Raw genomic sequence first — 20,075 nt, forward strand, 5'->3', positions numbered from 1 at the left:
ATTATCTGGGATCAAATATATCCGATCAGAATCTGTCCAATAGAAACCACAACATTTTGAACAACAGCTGTTTCAGATACAGCTTTCCTTATATAAGCCTGAAAAAGACATTTCACCTCAAACAGTAGAAAGACTTAACTGGTGAAATGCTCCATTTTTTGCTGTAGCAATTTATGAATGCAAATCCTGAGAAATTATTGATAGGGACAGGAAGAAAATGGAAGTTTTTGAGCGCGGTGCAAGTAAAGGCTCTTACATATCTCTTGTACAGAAAAAGAAGATAAACGCTCCTATTAAATGTATTACTGGACAAAAGCAGACTTAGTTGTCAGAAATGACTAGGTGTAAATGTATGAACTTTGGACACAATGGGAGTAGAGACAGAAATACCCTTGAGAATGTAGTAATGGAGTGCCAGGTCTTCATCATAGAGAACTGCAAGAAGGGAGGCGCATAGAAGATTTGCACAGATTGCTACAATTTCAGTTAGAGGATGCCCCAAACTAGTAATAGATTGAGGAGTCTTCTAAACATTCTCCTAATTTTGCTTTGAACAAAACAACTTGGTTCCAAAGCCATATTTGCTGCATTTATCACATGAAGGTGAAAGACTTTTCCTCCTAGCTTTGTCCACGTTTTCAGGACAAAACCCTACTGCACTGCATTGGGCCCCAAGCACAAGAGCTGTTGGAGAGGGTCCAAAGGATGGCCACAAAGAAGGTCAGAAGGCTGGAAGAAAAGGCTGAGAAAGCTGGGCTTGTTCAGTCTGAAAAAGGCTCTGGGAGACTTCACTGTGGCCTTCCAGTACTTCATAGGAGGGACACCAACTTTTTATATAGGCAGATAGTAATTAAAAGGACAAGTGGGAATGCTTTTAAATTAAAAGAGGAGAAACTCAGGTTAAACATTAGGAAGAAATTATTTACTCAGAGAGTGGTGAGGCACTGGAACAAGTTGCCCAGAGAAGCTGTGGATGCCCCATCCCTGGAGGCCTTCAAGGCCAGGCTGGATGGGGCCCTGGGCAGCCTCATCCAGTGGGTAGCAGCCCTGCCCATGGTAGGGGGTTGGAACTGGGTGGGCTGCAAGGTCCCTTCCAACTCAACCATTCTGAGATTCTATCAGCCCTCAGTGAGAATAATTTCACTGTGAACACCCACTGGAATGGGATACACTTTGGAGCACTTTCATTATGGCAACCCACACTAAGAAACCCACCTCAGTTGAGTGTAACCACCATTCTCCATTTACAGAAGATGTATAAAACATCATTATATAAAAACAAGTAATTAAAACAATTAGATACTTTTATGCAAAGTACATTATGCTGCAAAATGTAATTACGAACATCAAGTATTTCTCTTAAGACCTAATGCAGCAAACATACAGGTTATAATTATAACTGGAGGAGCTGTGTACAACCCCATAGGTGAAAGAATGAACTGACGGACAAAAGGTAAAGGAGATCAGAAACATGGTCTAAAATCAGAGTCAAAAAACTGAAAGAAAAACCTTTTGTGCACAGCTGAGGACAAATATATATATATATATATATATATATATATATATTCTAGGGTTTGAATTCACTTTGAGTTCAGAGGAACCAAAATCGATCACAGGAGAAAAACTGTATTATTGAAAAAATAAATAGCTTTTCATTAAGAAGAAAAGTTCATAACTACAAAGCAATCTGCTAGATACTGAAAACTGGCTAGATGCTGGAGCTGAAAACAACAATGCTTTTTCTCCTTTTGACCCATTTGTTTGTTACTTAAAAAATTCAGCAGTGAAGGTCCACGCTCCACCTTTGCAGAGTCTGCAAAGCAGGACCTTTCAAGAGCACGGCTATTATTAGGAAGACAAGTGCTTTGCTAACCCACCAGATAGAATTTCTTACTTGTTTGCTAAGCTGACTGACAGATATGACTTATTTTGCAGTCCATACTCTGCAGGGTCTTGATAGGACTGCCTCGTTCTCGATCATTAGCACTATCTGCGCCTTCTGTGCTAACAAAGACCTGAGAACAACCATTAAGCTGTTCCTGGAAACAAGGGCACATCGCTTAACTTAACAAGAGTTAAGGAATTCCCTGTGCTTAATCAAATCACTCCATGCTCTTCTGTTACACATGAAAGCTGGGCTGTTTTGTTCTGAGAATCTTTTGCTGCATTACTTCCCCTACAAGCAAAAAAAAAAGACATATTTTTTTCCCTTGTTACTTTCCTTTATACGACATAGAGAAAGAAGTGGAACAAATATGCCTCAAGAATATGTAACATCCTTTGTTTGACTATAAATTTGACTATAAATTATGTTTTAGATTACAAGTGTGTTAAAAACAAACAAACAAACAAACCACTCAAAACATTGGATTAAATATATTCCACGAAAAAAGAAAAAAAGAGGTGGAGGAAAGATTAAAAGTCAGTAAATTCCAATAGAAATGTCCCCAGGTAAGGACTCAGCAAAATGCGAGGACCAGGTCTTATTATTAGACAGAGCCATCCATTAAAACCCAAGGGATCATATGAACCTGGCTACAGCTGTAAAAGCAGCAGAGTCCAAGTCAGATCTCAGCCGCACTCTGAAATTAGAAGGGTGAAGGTCAAATAAGCAAAGGCAACAAACCAGACACTACCAGCTGCAATCATACCTGCCAGCAGATTTCAGGACTGTTCATTAACAGTACCACAGGTCAGGTTATCTGAAGTCTTTATGTTTGCACACTGAGAAAACTAGATGCATGTATTCAGACTAACAGGCAGTTAAGTGTTCATAACTCCCTTAATTGGGGCTGGTATCAGAACCTCACACTTTGTTTTTGCCCGTTAGAATTTCAGGTGGTGCAGAAGTACGTATCCTGCTGCTCCTCTTCTGCGGAGACGGGCCACTGCCTAATCAGACCGTGATTACAGCATTTGCACCTACTCCTCTCAGCAACTTAGCTGATCATCATTTGCCTAAGATTCATTTCCAAACAGTGTATATCTGATAACACTCCTGCTGTGGACTACAGTACATCAGCAAGATGCGCTTTGTGTTGATACCAGAATCTACAGTCAGGGAGAGGCAAATCTTACCAGGGACAGAAGGGCCTACTGCAGAACTTCATCTGTGTTTAGCAGCTAAGGGCAACACTGATGCTGAAGACGGGCCAAACTCCTCATGCTGCTGGCTAATTGTGTGTGTACAAGCTGAAATGTACCATAAACCTCTTCTGGAACACTCAGCTTTCTACCAACACGTTTTGGGACTTTTTAATACTCCACATACAAAATCCTGAGAATTAAGAATCCTTAAACGTTACTCCACAGTAATGACTAACTTCACTTTTTATCTGAAGCCTGCAAAAAAGATGCAGAGATCTCGGTCCACACAGTGAAGTGTTCAGCTACATGAGCAGCTTGCTCAAGATAAAATCCCAATTAAAGAAGTAATCCTTAGCTCTGACTGAGATCTTTTACCCGTCCCATTTAACTACATATTAGTTACACAGCATGCATACCTTATAATACAAGAGTTGTATAAGAGTATAAGAGTCTTGTATTATTTTTAGTAACTTCCATTCTATTTCTATTTAAATTACAGACAGCTCATATAGGTTCTTGATATATGCTTCCCTTTTTAAGTAACCGAATAATCTTCCAGAATTTGTTTCTGATTTATTGTGTTAATATAAGTATATTAAAAATGAGGAATCTACATCAAATTGCTTACATTCATCATTTGCTTTGGAAGCAAAGTATCTAATGTAAGGATCAAAAAGTTCCTTCAAAGTAAAATAGTTTTGGCAATATGTATTTTTGCCCGTTTTTGACAGGTTGGCAGCTAGTTTGAGTCCCGCTTCCAAAAATCTAATCTAAACAGCACCGATGTTTAGGAAGAAACATTAAATAGTTGACTTCTCAATCATTTATGTTTTAAAATCAGTACAGCTTCCTTAAAGCTGACTTCTGTACCCCACTCTTAGGGTCACTTGCCTATTGTGAATTCCCTAGTCCAACTTAAGCCTGGAGGGAATCTTATTTTATTAAAACCAAGCACTTAGAACCAGATCTAAGCCCTTTGCCACTCTAGATCCCAAAAGCATTAGACTTCCTTAAGCATTTCCCACAGCTCTCAGCCATTTTCACTACCATCCTTTAGAGCTGGTTTCCATAGGCTGCAGACACCAAAGGCTTCCAGCTCAATCCAGGAAGACACTGCAGGAAACAGAGCATGAGTCTAGAAAGTTCAGTTCCTGCCCACACGATCCAGAAGTACCTGAGAGCTCCTCATGCTCCTGCCACTCCCCATAACCTGGCAGCAGGACCCTTCCTGCAAGCGGCAGGGATCACCTCCCTTCTGTTCCACACAACTCTGGTGCCCTCAGCCAGTCCTGCAAATGAGACACTTAGAGCTGGTCCGTGACCATGAATTATCAGCAGGATGAGCAAATGGATGGTACTTCCTGGACACCTGTACTTGGACACACATGGCCTAAAACACAGGCCAAAAAGGGATGGATAGATCCCGCTTTGTCAGTGACTTTCCAGACATATCAGAAAGTGGAAGGAATATGGCAGTACATAGTCCTTTTACAGGGAAGGAATCCCTGAGGGTGGTGGCAAGGCCCCTTCAGTCTGCACCTCCAGAGGTATAAACCTTCTGCCGGAGGTTTATACACGGAAATCCCATTCTGAGAAACTCATCTGCCAGCAGCAAAGGCAAAGCACACAGATGTCAACACACAGATGCAAACCCGGCTGGAGAAAGGCCATTCCGTGCCACAGTGCCACCATTAACCGCTTCCTCCATTCACCACGCAGGTCAGCCCGGCCACCATCCCCACTTCGGAAACGTGGGCCGAGCGGTACCTGAAGCGCAGCCACCGACATGTGTCCGCTCGGCAGGCGGGAGCGGCCGGCCCCATCCGCCAGAGCCCGCGGCCCCTGATCCCGCGGCCCCTGATCCCCCGGCCCCTGATCCCCCGGCCCTGCGCCGCTTTAGGCGCCAAGCGTGAGGCAGCGCCGAGGCGGCCCGTCCCGCACATCGCCCCGCGTGCGGCTCCGCGACTTACTGGCGGCCTCACCCCGCCTCGGGGCCGGGTTCGTCCCGCCTGGGCGGCGCTGCGGGTCCGGGCCCGGGCGGAGGGAGGAGGAAGGGAGGGAGGGGAGAAGGAGGGGGCGGCGCGGCGCGGCGCGGAGCCTCCTCCCGGCTGTTCTTCCCCGGCCGGACGGAGAGCGGCACTGTGTCCCCGCGGCGCGCGTTCGGCGGAGCCTCCCCCTCTCCGCTGCTGCCGCCGCCGCCACCGAGCAGCTCCCCCTCCCCCTTCCGAGCAGAGCCGCCGCACCGCCGCGCAGGGAGGAGGCGGCGGGAGCGGGCGGGCAGCGGCCGGCGGGGCGGCGGCGGAGCGGCGAGGAGCGGCCGGCGTGGAGGCCGCTCCATGCTGCACCTTCCGGAGCTGCGTGAGGTAAAGGCGGCTCCGCGTCCCGCGTCCCTCCCTCCCCGCGCCCCCCTCCTCCTTCTCCTTCTCCTCGTCCTCCTCCCCGCGGCCGGGGGGAGCCGTGCTCGGGGCCGGCCCGGTGTGTGGGGGGGAATCTTTGTGGGCCCCGCGGCGGCGCGCGGTGAGGGGCGGCGGGGCGCGGCGGGGCCGGGGGGGGGCTGGGCCGTGAAGTTGCGGGAACAAACGGAAAGTGGCGAGCGGCCCGGCCCCAGCCCCGGGGGGGGCTCCCACGGCCCGGGGGGGGCCGGGCGAGGGGCCGGGGGCGGGCGGGGGGGTTTTGTTTGCGATCGCCGCCGCCGCCTCCCTCCTTCCCCCCCCCCCTCTCCTGTTGGTTCCTCTGCCTCCCGATAGTTTTGAGGCCTAACTGTTTAGGCCTCGGCTCCCGGCTCCGCGCCGCCGTGCCGGCTCCTCGGCCCCCTGCGGGCCGGGCATCGCGGCCCCGCGCCCCGCCTCGGCCGCCCGCCGTCCCCGGGGGCCGGGGCATCCTTCGATCGGGGCCGAAATTTCATTGTAAAATCGGCGGCTCCCAACTATCGGTGTTGGGCTGGAGCGGCCCCGCGATGAAAGGAGGCGGCGGCGGGGAGCGGAGGGGCCGGGGCGGCGGGGGGCGGCGCGGCGGCGGGCCCGGCCTCGGGACGGCGGGATGCGGCCGGGCGGCGGCGGGGGCTCGGGCGGCGCGGCGGGGGCCGGGGCCTTCTGCGAATTGAGGGCTCGAAATGGAAAAAGAGGGTTAGAAAGTCGGTGCCATTCCGCTGAACTTTTGTTTTCTGACCGATAGAGGCCGGTAGAGGACTGTGCAGAAGGAAAGTTTCTGAGCAGCGGCGCCAGGATGGACTTCCCGGCTGCCCAACCAAAACCCGCCGCCGATGGTAAAATCATTTACTACCCGCCCGGAGTGAAGGAGATCACCGACAAAATTACCAACGATGAGGTGGTGAAACGGTTAAAGGTAGGCCGGCCTGGCCCCTCTTCTTGCAACTTTTGCTTCGCACAGTAAACGTGTCTCAGGACTGCCCGAGTTCTCCTGTCATAGCTGAAATGTCTCCCCACCCGCAGACATTCGTATGAATGCTACTTCCTTGCTTGTATCCAAAATAGGAGGAATTGTTGTTTAGTTGGTGACTTTCCTCACGTGTTCTCTCAAAGCTGGAATCAATATGGAGAACTGCTGATTTGTACATGAAATGCATCCACGGTGTTGGAGGGGGTTCTGAAGTGGGGTCATAATCGCTAATTTCAGGATATATTGCCAGTCTATTTGTTGATGAGCTAGGAGGTATCCCTGGGTTCCAGCAGAGCAAGATTCAATGGGGTGGGGGAAAATAATCAGGTCTAGTTTAGGGTATTCTGGACAAAAAAGACAGCATTGCTTATACCTAGCGAAGGTGAATTTCTGAAATTCATAGGTGGAGCTTTGGAATTGATTCCTATGTAAAAATTAATCATATTTTGCAGTTTAATACAACTCAAGTGTCTGGTGCTTGTCAAAGTTGCTAGACTTTCATAAGCAAAAGGGATCATTGTTGTAAACACACCATTTCTGCTTGTTTGACAGCATCCTGGAGGACTGTGAGGTTTTCTTTCATATAGATGCATGAAATGCTATGATACAGTACTACTATTTCTCAACACTGTGCCAAAAACAGAGAAGATTAAGCACTGACCAAATACTAGCACAGCTCATTTGTTAGCACCATGGTCTTTGGACCAGAATATTGTTGTGCCCAGGGTGGAGATGTGGTTTTTTTGAGAACAGAAATATTCTCTTATCTGCTGATGTGTTTCCCATCACAATCATATCCCCTCAAAGACTGAAAGATAGAAATTGAGGTCTCACCCAGTCGCTCAGCACAGTGGAAAGCGCCTGAACTATAAATGTGAAGAAACAGTAGGCACCGTTCTGTGCTCTTAGTGCAGCCAGGGCCTATGTCAGTTGTTTGAAAATTGAAATGAATGAAAATTGACCTCGTCCAATTACAGATGGGAAATTTGTCTGTTGAATGCAAGAGTCGAACCTGGTGTTTTCAAAACTGCGGTGGGGTATTGTTACAGAAGAACCTAGAGCTGTGTTAGGACAGAGACCTGGAATCAAAGAGCGTGTGGGATGGGCAGGAGTGCAGTTTTGAAACCTTCACGATAAACGGGTATTATTATTATTCTAATGGGAGAACTTGTACTGGTGAGCCATGCCATCCTAGAAAACAAATAGTAGGAATTCCAAGTCATACATATGTATCTCATTGAATTTGCCTGTTTGTGTGTCAGATGTGACTTTCAGGCTTAGAGGAGCTGTTCTTTTCTCATTCTTTACCAAGTGCTGTTAAGGAATTCTGCTGACCTCAAGACTGTAGACTGATGGTAAATGGGAGCAAATAGTTTGGTAGCAGCTTCATTGTTGCTTAAGCAACAAAGAAAGATTTTCCTTCTGATGCTGGTATTGCTTAATCTGAGTTTGAAGGTTTCTTTTTAGCCATTGTTCACTTTCCCAAAACAGCAAGAAAATTGGAAGTAGAACAGTACCTTTTAGAACTAATCCAACAAATATTCTTTCTTTATTTTTGCTTAAAAGTGAGCATTAATCCTTGCATATCAATTCCGTGTTTCTTTATATCAACTTGTTTTACAGGAAGAAAATCACATTGGCACGTGGAATGTAATACAGTACTTTGATAGAAATGGATGTAAAAGTTTTGTTCAGTTTAAAGAGAGCTTCCAGAGCCTTAAATATTGATAGAAGCCAGCTTGAGCAAGATGTACAAATTCAGGCTCATTTTGATCCAATCCTTGCATCTGTAGGGTTTTTGCCTTGGCCAAGATCACCTAAAGATGCTGTGTGTGTCTTTTTTAATGTATCTTGGTGTTTTGATAGCCACCGTTCTTGGTGCATGCACATTTTTGTTCTCTGACTTAACTAAAGGCACAGTCAACTTAATTGGCTGCAGATTTGTGTTGATATTAGCAACTTTGCTGATATCACATCTGTATTTTTGTGTCCAGGCTTCTACTCATAATGAAGGCTTTTCTTATTATTGGAACTTGAGACATTCTGGGCACCTGTCCCAGAGTGCCTGAGCAGCAGCTTTTGTGCCAAGGACTTCTAAAAAGAGTGTTTTCCTATCCGTTCTCTCCTTCTGCTTCGGGCTGTGGGTGATAAAATGTAGGCCAGAATCATTTGCAGTGTTTTGATATATATGTATGATAACAGCGCTGCCCCAAAGATGGAGGCATTGAATTTTCAAATCAGCATGTGCCTTCTGAGCAGCACTGAAAGGAAAAGCCTCTGGATTGCACGCGTTTGTTGTATGAAGCACCAGGAGCTCAGGTACTTCATGGTGTCAAAGATGTTTTTTAGTGTATTGGGTCAGTACCTCCTTGGTGTAGGATGGTATGCCATGCGGAATCTCAGCCATTAAAGAAGCAATTCTGTCAGTACTGTGCTATGTCTGGGGACAAATGGCCCGAGCTTAACTGAATCTATTAAATGGACAAATGAGGCAGCTACCAAGTAACAGTTCTGAAACTCCCTGCAAAATACAATGGCTACAAAAAAACTGGGGGCAGATAATACTGCTCTTTACAGTGCACCAGTTCATTATATAGCAGTTGGTTTCAGAGATATAACTCAAAATGTTTGTCACATTAGTAAGGTTTGTAGGGTGAGATAATGTATTTTATTTAATAGAATGATACAAGTGGAAAATAAATAATTCAAGTCACCCATGTCCTTTTTCAGGCCTAAAATGAAGCCAGCAACTAAATACCAGTTGAGAACTATTGTGATATCGGTGTTATATTTTTTCTTATAATGTAGTTAAAGGCAGCGTGAGACACTCAGCATCTGTCCTGCAAAACTTCTCAGTGACCTCAAAGTTAAAACAAATTATAATAATCAACTGTTGAAACTTTTTCAAGATTGAATATATGTTACTGCCTTGTCCAACTTGTATAAACCTTGCGTGCTGTTGTCAGTAAAATAGCAAATTTCCTTGGTCACAAGAGAATATTTTCAAGTGATTTATATATAGCCTTGTCATCATTAGGAGTAGGGTTAGTAGCAGTGTAATTGATTGTCACAGAAACTTAAAATAACCCAATCAGACCAAAATGCAGAGAGATTCTCACAGCCTTTAAAGGTGATTTGAGATCTGCCATTGAAAGGTGTCTGTCTTTGCTGCTTGTCTTCCTACCCATGTTCTCTATCTTCTCAACAAGTGTTTTGTTTTGCCTCGTGGTAAAATTGATGGGTAAACACTTAGTAGAAAAAAAAAACTACTGCATCAGTTTTAGCCTGATTCATTTTCTTGCCTGGTTCTTCACAAGAGCTGACAAATGCTTGTGATGGCCTAGGAGAGAAGGCAGCTGATTTGGGGGGACAGTTCTGTACTGAAGAAACTTCAGATTGGATTTCAATGTTTCAAAGTCTGCGATATTCAACAAACATCTTGCTTTGCGACAGCCATGCAGAAACTTTAGTAAAGTCCCCATTTTTATCTTGCTGTTAATATTTTTTTTCAGTAGAACTGGTGTGTGATGTACAAGTTCAGTACAGGTTTGTATTGATAACTACACAATTTGTTAAGTGTTTGAGAGATATGTAGGAAAAAGGGAAGTGTTTGTAGTGCAGCTCTTGGCTTTCCATATACATATCAGTCTAAGCAATCCTATTTCATCAAATACGTACAAAGTATGTTTACTTAGGCACTGAAATGCATAAGTACAAGAGCAGTTTCTGAAACTTTATGGAAGAATGGAGTGAGATATATTTCAGTGTAGAGATTGAAGGCAGTGCACATGAAGTTCCAGTGAAATCAGGGTTCTGTGGGTTAGAATTTGTTGTGGGTTATACAGTCCTTTGTCATAGTTGAAGTTGCATTCTGGCTTTTGTTCTGGTTTTCTGGCTGAGGGTCTTCCCATAGTTCACAATGAGTCCAGCAATCTTGTCACTTTTGCATGGTAACAGTCCAGCAAGATGTTTTCTGTGAGATTTTCTTTATCCCCCTGTCCTCCAGTTCCCCCCTGCTGCCCCACCCCGAGGCCCAGCATGTGATCATCTGGATTAGTGCTCCTGGTGTGCCCGGCAGACTTCCTTATCTCGTCCCTTGGCATTTCTAAATTAGCTGATATAAACAAACACTCCCAATCCTTCCCATTGTCTTTCTGTATGTTCCTTGGGTTATTAGATGTTGTCTTCTTTGTAGTTGGGCTTGTTGTGCTTTTATCTCTGGAAGATTATCCTTACATCACTAGAAATTGTTAACGCTAATAACTGATGCTAATTATTCACAGAATTTTTTTAGATATCTGTTACATAATTTTAAAACTAAGGTGTTTTTTTCCCCCTCTTTAAATGTTTGAATTAAACTGGATGTCTGTGAGTAAATTAAAACAAAGTAAAGTAAATTAAGTAAAGACTCACCTGATATTTCTTTATATGGCCTTTGGGATTATATGGTGTGCTGGCTGGAACTTGGATCCACACATATGTTGTTACTTTGGAGGAAACTGAAAAATAAATAATAGAATGTCATCCAGGAGAAGAAAACCTGGTTCATATTGTCACATGCTGGGATTTGGTACTTTTGATGGGAAAAAAGATCCATATTACGTATGTTGGATTGCATTAACTAAGCACTATTTGCCAGTAAGAGATGACATGCATGTTCTTGTGGCTTAGACCTCTGACTTGCATGTCCATATGTGCTTAAATGTAAGAATTATAAGTAGCTTTATAGAGGTTGCATTACCAGGTTGCAAAATGATCCACAGATAATTAATTATTCTAACACTTCTTAAATTCCATTAATTGTATTTAACTGCACACTGCAGTTAGCAACGTTCTTGAGCTATTGCTGGCCACGGAAGCCTAAAGCCAAATTTCTAATTTGAATTTGCTCATAGTTTAATCTTTTTAATTAGTTTGACTCTGGCAACAATCAAGTTTTTCATTAACTGGGACAGGCCACCAGTCAGAGAAGAAGAAATCTTGTACTGATTTTTTTTTTTTTCCCTTTTCTCCAATGAAGTACTATCTCTTTACTTTGTAATTGCCCCAATTTCCTCAATCCTTGGAGAAATAGACCACATAGGTTCACTTGGATGTTATTTTATTTCAAATTGATTGATGACTAAATCCTTTTCAAAGATAATCTTATGTTATAACTACATCAGTAATTATTAGCTGCTTCATGTATATAATATTAATCTAATGGTATCCTGGCAATAAAAAATATAAATGCATTATAAGAGAAGAGCAGTCCTGGTTTGGAGATGGAGGTAGGGGTGGAAACTGAAGTTTGCTGAGTTGCAGTGAGAACATCTGATGATGAACCACTGAAATGGACAGGCTAGGCCAGAAGTCACTGCGTCCTTGTTTATTCTAATCCAAACCTCAAAGGATTATTAATAGTTCTGTGCTTAGTGGGTTGTTGTTGTTGGTTTTGTTAATTCTTTTGGTGAGGGGTTGGTATGAGCCCTAGTTGAAGAGCTGCCCCACTGAGAAGGGGTGGAGTAACAACCACAGAGTTGACATTAGGGGTCTCATTTGGCAGGTTTGAGATGTAACTTCTGAAGTGACTGTGCATTTTGCTCATTCATACTGCATGGTTCTTTGGTTTCAGTTACAATGTGGAGTGCTTAGCACTTCTTTGAATTAAGCGTCATCTTTCTGCCTAGGAACCCAGAAGATGATACATTTTCTGCTAAAAGTTTTTTTGCAGACTATACAACAGGCATCCTATAGATACTTTGTAATAGGTGACAACAGAGCAGTTATAGGTTGGATGGTGCCCTGGGCAGCCTGATCTAGTATTAAATGTTGTACAGCTGTAATTATACAAAGGTAAATTAGATGGATAGCCAAAGATTATATAGGAAAGACTCACCGGTGTTGAGGCTCACAGTCAAGATGCTCACCAGTGTTAAGGCTTGCTGTAGAAACTCCACACAGGAACAATCTCCAGAAAGAGCTGCTGCCGTAGTGGTGGTCAGCCCTTAAATGGGATCTAGGAGAGGTGGAGTCAAGCTCCACCCTTTCTGGGAGCACAGCTGAATTACCTTCCCCTGTGCTCCTACAGCTGCCTGTCACTTGCCTCATATGGTTAATCAGAGGTTCAGGCTGTGATTACCAGTTTCCCATACAAATGTGGAGGTTGGTGGACCTGCCCTGTGGCCTGGGTGTTGGAGATTTGTGACCCTTGAGGTCTCTTCTAACCCATTCTGTGAGACTGTGATAGCATGATCAGTTGCCTAACAAGGCATAAAATACTTCTGCAGTATTTTCCTTAATTTATTGTCTTGCAGCATCAATAAATAAGTTCAGAAGTGGCTTCAAGGCTTTGTTTGTTTGTTTTAAATGCACATAATCATGTAGCAGATACTGTATTAACATTGGGATTGAGGAAATGGTACAGAGGTGTGATATGTATAGATGTAACTTGGACAAGAGATTAATTGTGGTAAAAGCATAGAAGATAATTAATGACAGATTGTAGATTAGGAATTTCTGGTTTTGATCCCCTCTTGTGGAGGAAGAACATTAATTTAAATTGAAAGGTGAAACATAAATATTGTTTAAGATCAGCTGTTTCTCAGGGATGTACTGGAAAGCTGTGGCAGAGCAGAGCTGAACTTGGTTTGCAGCAGTGGCACGATTTAATCATGTAAATCACTTACTTTAGGTGGGTGTGCCTGGCAGTATGTGTTTTTATGGTATAAATGTGGAAAACTCCTGCTGTATTCAAACATTTTAAACTAAGTTTGGATACAAAATCCTATCCATATTGCTGCCTTCCTACAAGGAGTTGGTTTGAATCAGTTTGTAAAACAGCTCAAGGCTCATAAACAAAGTGTTAACCTCGCAGTAGTGCCATGAGATGAGAGAAGAAAAACTCTTGGTTTATCTCTTGGTTTGCAGACAGTAGCGTGGAGATGATTGATAGGAAGGAAAATGAAACACTGTCTGAGTTTCCTCTTATTCCCCATATGCTTGAATCAATTCATGTTACTTTGTTTACTTAATGCCTACGTGCATCTTTTGCTTCCAAAACAGATAAATGAATTAGCAGATCATTAGTTCATGATGTGTATTAGAGCCACTTTTGTATTTTAAAGGAACCAAACTTGCATAGCTCCCATTCCGTGTTAAACATTCTTCATATATAAAGTTCCTGCGTAGGCTGCAGTATGTCCTTAATCCCTGTTGGTACCTGGAGATGTAAAACACATGCTTACTATCGGTGTCACTCAAAGCAGTGTGTGTTGGCCGGCTCTGCAGCTGCACTAAACTAATGAGCTGTATTCGCACTGCTGTGCTGCCATCAGATTTTGGGTTATTGCAAAGGTGTCTTAAGCGTGATGAAGTACTAGAAGTAAAGAAAGATAGAAGGGGGTTACAAAGCGTGTTCCTGCTCAGAAACAAAAGTTAAAATTTTCTCTTTCCTAGATATCCTAAATGTTTTATTAATGTGTGACAGATGAGACACGCTTATCTGATAGAGGTGTCGGAACTGCAGTGGTGGGATCTGTTTTGCAGTCATGGTGGGGGGAAGTTTCATCAAAACTTACTATGAAGGGTGGTCAGCCTATTTAATGTCTTCGTTTTCCTTAGCTTGCCCATTTTCTTCTATCTGTTTGATAAAGTTACTCATCTTCATGACATTCTATTGTCATCAGTACATACAGCCTGTTACCTTTACTGAAACGCTATTTGTTTGGGGTCATTGGGAATTTTAGGCCTTACAGTATGTTGTTAGGGTTGCGTTTTTTAAATACCTTTTCATATGGTGGCAAAGTATGTTCGTAAGCATTAAAGGGATGCGTGTTGGTTGGTTTGTTTCTATTTAAAAATACCCTTTTTGGTTGATGTAGGGAAAGAGAAGGTTTTACAAGGATTTTGGATAAATCAAAATGTTTTGCAGTGCTTTTCTTTTCCCCCCTTTCTCCTGTACTGGGTACAATACGTCCTTAAGAGGCTTACACTTATGGTAGCGGTTAGTAGTGTGAACATCACTTTGCAGTCACTGAACAGTTCCCTTCCATCTACAATTGTAGTCTTTCCTTCTTAGTACTTTCTCTGGACATAACCTGATTAACCATCAGGGAATAGCTTCAGATGCTAATCTTGAAGCTGTTTTATTGATATATCTGATCTGAGAGACCACAGAAATGCCAACTTCACTTGTGCTTACCATGAAAATCCTGTTACTGTAGTTCTTGTTGCCTGAGAATTAGCCTCACAAAAAAAGATAAAAGCACATAGTTGAATGCAGGAGGTGCTTAATATGAAGATGATCTGAAGTTTCGGCCTTGCGATTGGATTGTCTGATGCTGCAGTGTGGGTGTGAAAACAGTACTGGAATAAATTGCTATTCCTGAAAATAAAGAAACAAAAAGTGTTTGACTGTGCTTCTGTTATCCTTCTAATGGAAGGAAAACGATGGCTGATTGTTCCCCTTCAGACTTTTATTTTATGTTCGGGTAGAGGGTGTTCAAAGTAGGGTAAGTCATGTTACCTTAATGCAGCTTTGTGTTCCTGCTCTGAAATGTATGCATGTGCTTAATGACGCAAAGTGCAGTAACACTCGTGTACAGTAAGCTCATCACTGAAATTTAATCAAACCAGCGTCATAATTTAGTAGGGAGTTATTTGAAATTAAATTTCAAGGAACATAGAAATTCTTCTTGTGATTTCAAATGATAAAATACAGTATTCAGTTACTTCTCTCTCACTCACTGCAGTGCCTCCCTGTGAGCTTCAGTTTGATGTCCTCTTCAGTTTGAAAGGATATGACTTTTCTAAAACACTTTGTCTGCTTGGAACAGCAAAGAGGAATCATTCAGAATTGTACCCCGTTGTTTGTGCAGTGACATAATGGTATGAAAGGGTACCTGTAGGGAAGTTTTTATCTCATTGCTGGAACAGCTTAAGAATTAAATAGTCTTTTCTTAGTTTTGGTGGTAGAAACAGAATTCAGCATTCTGGGAAGAGGTGGGGAAGGTTACCCTATGGACTTTTTCTTATATTTAAACAAGTGATTCTTTCTCAGCATTGAATAGCTGGCGAGATAACAGTCATTCACTTAAAAATTAAAGCAGAAAGAAAAGCAAGAGAATTGTAAAGGGTTTTGCTGAAAATACATTTATTGAAATACCTTACTCAGTCCTTTGCAAATGTAGATGGTACACGTCACCATTTCTGCAAAACCTCTAATCCATCTCTAAAGCTTCTCTGAACTGGAAGTACTATCTTTGCTTCTGTCTGAAAATGATAACTAGGATGATCTAGGATTCCTGATCTAGGAGTTGCCTTTGTGAGCTGTTAGTGACTTGGTTTTCTTAGCAAACATCCATGGAACATAAAGGTAGGCATAACACTGCAGCCTAAGGAAAAATAGAAAAGCAGGAAATAAGATGTCAGCTGTATTCTAGTTGAAATGGGTAATCCAGACAGCTTTGAAATGATGAGATTTTGGCTTGAAGATACGGATCTCTCTTTGTAGAATATGTTCATGTTGGTACAACTGGAAGTGAGTCAGCTGAAAACCTAGTAAGTTTTAAAAATATCTTTTGAACTGGGAGTGAAAAGCAGTTTAAAGTCTATATTTGTAAAACTCAGCTGGGGAAGTGAGCGCAGCACATGGCATTTTCCAAAGGTAGTCCTACCCTCCCAGCCTTTGTTTTCTGTAAAGATTAAAATGCCTTCAGTCAGATTGCAAAGTAGAAATGCTACCAGTTAATTTTGCTTAATTTTGACATTTTTACCCTGGAACTTTGTTTTGGATCTTGTGCTCAAATGTCGGAGCACTGTGATCCGAACTGGATTTGTTATGCTGATATGAAACCGTATTCATCCTCTCCGTGAGTTCTGTACTGCATCTTATCTCTTAAACTTTCTCTGTCTCTTGAGAAATGGCACAGCAGGATTGTACCCTAATTCACACTGTCTTAACCTTAAGAATCATTTCTACTTCAGTCAATATATGGGCTGTGATGAGTATAAACGTTTCTGAATGCAAACTGATTCAGTGCCTGTCAATGCTTTGGTTAAAGGGCTGCATCATGATGTGGCTGTGTGTTGTGTGTCATCTTAGTCTAAGCTGACCTGCATAGCAGATAGTTTAATCTAGTCTAAAAGCAAGTTAGTTTATCTGAAAATACAAAATGTAAGTTCTCTTGTGTATCGGATCTTGGAAGCTGGCAGTTCTTGCATCGTTGCACCTGAGTACTTGGAGTATTCTAAGTGATGCTGCTACTGAAGGAAAGCTTTTTATCCTTATCCCTGCTGCTATTGCTGTTCAGACAGTTCCAATTCAAAGTCATTTTCCTTCTTTGAGTCAGCAGTTCTCTCAAAGGTGTAGAAGTAAATCAAGTCTGTGAAGACTAAGATGAGAAAAATGAAAAACAGGTATGGAGTGAGGAAGGAAGTGTGGAGCAGTGGAAATAATGAAGTTGGAAAGGATGGAGTTGCTACACCAGTAGCTGGAGGATTACTTTAATCAAACCCTGCTGTGTTTCACTGTATTGGAATGTGTGGATGGGCAAACAACAGAGCCACACAAGTGGTCTTGCTTGCTTGTGGACCATCTATTTCTCACATGCCACTCCAGGTGTCTCTTTCACCTATCGGATACTGGAGTGTGGAGCTTATCCCATTCAAAACGTTTCTGTCACAGGTTGGTTTTCATCTGGATCAATGCAGCTTACACAGTCATGTGCTTCCATCTCCTTGTGCTGGCAGAGTCTGTGTGGCAGTCTTGGGGTGGTACAGCTGTTACATTCAGTAACAGTTTGATCTGGGACGCTGTTCATTTGGTTCAATGTTATTAGATCAACTTAAAGATAAACTAAACTGCACCGTGAGAGTGGGTTGAAGCAGTCCTACCCTCCCCTGTGGGGCTACTTTTGTCTTGTCCTGACAATAGCACTTGTACAGCCACGTGGAAGTTTTCCAGTAGTGCCACTTATCGATCCCGTGAGTGCTGACACAGTGAAGGGATAGAACTGGCAGATTTAGGTTAACTTGCATTGCAGTAAAATTGCATCCAAAGAATTGCTGCAGCATCTGCCCCCATCCCTGTTCGGTGGGACAAAATGAAGTGTATCTCTTGTTTCAGAGAGCTTCAGCTTTAAACATGAGCAGTGCACTACAGTGGGAGTCCATGCTGTGTTCATACACTGGTGTGAATTGTGCTGGTGCTGGTAATTTCAAATTGATGTGAATGTTGTGAGATCCTGAATGAGTTTTGAAGTGTTCTTAACTGATTGGCTGCTAGAATAATAGATCGTACCATTCATGCTAATATGTGACTGCTTTCAAAATAAACTGATTTTACGTTGGAGCTCTGAACTGGTGGCTGTCATATATAATGAGAGGTTATTAGCCTTCTCCTTTGCCAAGGAATGCTTGGTTTCCTCCTTCCTCCCATTATTATATTTTTCATTTGAACAAATGAAATAGAATTTGAGGCTTCAGTGTTTTTCAGGCTGCCCTATGCCTGATGGCTCACAGTTCTGAAATAGGATTGTGATTAGGAGATGTGGGCTTTGATGTTTAGACTGGTCTTTTCCTGTTCTGCAGTCCAAACTACTGAGTCTTGTGCTTTGACTTGAACTAGAGTGGGCGGGACAGGCCAATGCTTGCAAACAGATTTGTCCTCTTGCCAGTTCTCATTCTTTTTCCCTCTCCTGATGCCTGCTGCAGTTGATTGTTCTTTAAACAAAGGCTTGTATGAACTTACATGTTCATACAGAGAAATGAACCTTCTAGATAATCACACTTTTTGTACCCCCAAGCAGATAAGCACCAGAAAGAGCTTGCTCTTTTTTCCCTGCCAAGTATGAGCTAATAAATACTAGAACCTTTTTCTGTCAACCTAAAGCTGGCATTAGTAACACTCCACAGGACTCATAGATAGACCACGAGTTTACTGTTAAGCATTCGTCTCTTCCACAAATACTCATAGAAAGCAAAAACGCTTCTTAAAATGTCAGTCATTTAACTTGTATTTCTTATGCTCTCAGGTTCTGAAAAGTCTGCAGACTTTTATTAAGGACCCCTTGATTATACAAAAAAAACTGAAACATTTCCGAGCATAATTTTGCTTATTCTTTGAAGATGCAGTGTTAGCAGACAGCTTGTGCTTTTGTGGTGGTGGGTGCATCAGAAATCTGGAGTTGCCAAACTTCAGAATTTTGCCTTTTTTTCCCTTAGCAATATATATGTAATATATGGAAATTTCTTACGAAAATAACTGCACAGGAATGATGGCAGAAACTGTTGTATGAAGTTGTATGGGTAATTTTGATTATACAGATCTTCTCCTTGAAATTATTTGATTTCATCTCATGTTCTTGAGGGAGTTTGTGGCATGTTTTTAGTTGTTTCAATTCATATTATTATTATTATTCAGAATCTGTAACTGAAGTCCTTGTCTGATTATATAGGGAAAAACTATAAGCAACTGGTACCAGTCATGAGCAATGAATCAACTGTTCTGTGGCTTGACCAGTGCAAAGAAACTTGGATATGTTGGTAATAGATGATGATGCTGTTGCAAAAAGAACCCGTGTAAATGTTAAACTGAATTTGCATTGTCTTGATTAAAACCAGAATGCACCCACAGTGGACTTAGTGAAGGTGAAGGGGGAGAAGGTGTCCTGATTGTTACAGAATTGTAGGGGTTGGAAGTGACCTGTGGACATCATCAAGTCGAACCTCCTTGCTGAAGTGAAGCTCCCCAGAGTAGTCATGCAGGTGGGCATCCAAGCAGGCTTTGAGTATTCCCAGAGAAAGAGATTCCACAACCTCTGCAGGCAGCCTGTTCTGTGTCACCCTCCTGTTATTATTGCTCCTGTTCATCTTCCTGGACTTCACTGAGATTGACTACTACATAGATATAGCTTAAGTGAATATTAGATTATAACTTACATATATTATATATTCCTTGTATCTCACTTTCCTAGGAATTGCCTCTTTTCTGAAGTCTTCCTTTTGATGTGTAAAAATAGCTCCTAAGCAAATTCAAAACAGATGTTGCAGTCTCTGTGTCAGCCAGGTATGGATGGCTATGATGTGTGTTTTCACACGGCTTTACTGCTGTCAATGTAATAAGCTTGTGAGTGAGCAACCAGAGCTCTGGCAAAAGACATGCGTAAGTTGAAACTGAACAAGGCAATGGATTCACATGGACAGCAGGAAGCTGCTTTATGAATCCTTCAGTTTCCTTTGCCAGTTGTTTCTCTGATTTTATTTTATTATTATTATTTTTAGTCTATTTATTTATATTTTTTTACTGTTCATTCAGCACTGCACTTACTACTGGTGTAGAAACACCACTAAGATTCAGATGTGGGGTAGCACCTTCTGCTCTCTGTTTGATTAGGGATTTCATCATTTTGATGATTAAACATTCCCCTCAGTATAACTTGGGCCACAATTTGCCATCTTCTATAGTAATTTCCAATGAAATAAATGATCAAGTATTTGGTCCCAGCAATTTCTTGAAGGTGCTAAAAGGGTTTGTCTCAATGCCTGAGTTTTAGACACTGGAGATTTTGCTTGATAGCTTTGTTTCCCTGACCATAAATCTTGGCTAA

General features: G+C 42.5%; 2 protein-coding genes and 1 long non-coding RNA gene across 5 annotated transcripts in view; 1 reads left to right on the forward strand and 2 right to left on the reverse strand.

The window, feature by feature from the left end:
- Positions 1-5,142, reverse strand: part of N4BP2 (NEDD4 binding protein 2) — a 50,571-nt gene extending 45,429 nt beyond the window's left edge. Inside the window, exon 1 of the mRNA XM_015862382.2 lies at positions 5,058-5,142. The gene's annotated coding sequence lies outside the window, so the exon portion shown is untranslated. The remainder of the gene's footprint in view (positions 1-5,057) is intronic.
- A 57-nt stretch (positions 5,143-5,199) lies between these two features.
- The window catches only part of PDS5A (PDS5 cohesin associated factor A), a 65,023-nt gene continuing 50,147 nt past the window's right edge, over positions 5,200-20,075 (forward strand). The window contains exons 1-2 of one of the 3 annotated variants that reach the window (XM_015862389.1): positions 5,200-5,450; positions 6,262-6,432. In XM_015862389.1, the coding sequence (XP_015717875.1) occupies positions 5,424-5,450; positions 6,262-6,432 (198 nt within the window). In that variant the 5' untranslated portion in view covers positions 5,200-5,423. Of the gene's footprint in view, positions 5,451-5,545; positions 5,563-6,261; positions 6,433-20,075 lie in introns of those variants that run through there. The other 2 variants (XM_015862387.2, XM_032444543.1) reach the window with 2 other exon arrangements.
- Positions 10,591-12,453, reverse strand: LOC107313784. Its single transcript, XR_001555195.2, has 3 exons — positions 12,365-12,453; positions 10,900-10,985; positions 10,591-10,704 (listed from the first exon to the last, which is right to left on the reverse strand). It is a non-coding gene; the product is annotated as an uncharacterized LOC107313784 (long non-coding RNA).

The sequence above is a fragment of the Coturnix japonica genome, chromosome 4 (assembly GCF_001577835.2).
Source record: "Coturnix japonica isolate 7356 chromosome 4, Coturnix japonica 2.1, whole genome shotgun sequence".
Lineage (NCBI taxonomy): Eukaryota > Metazoa > Chordata > Aves > Galliformes > Phasianidae > Coturnix > Coturnix japonica.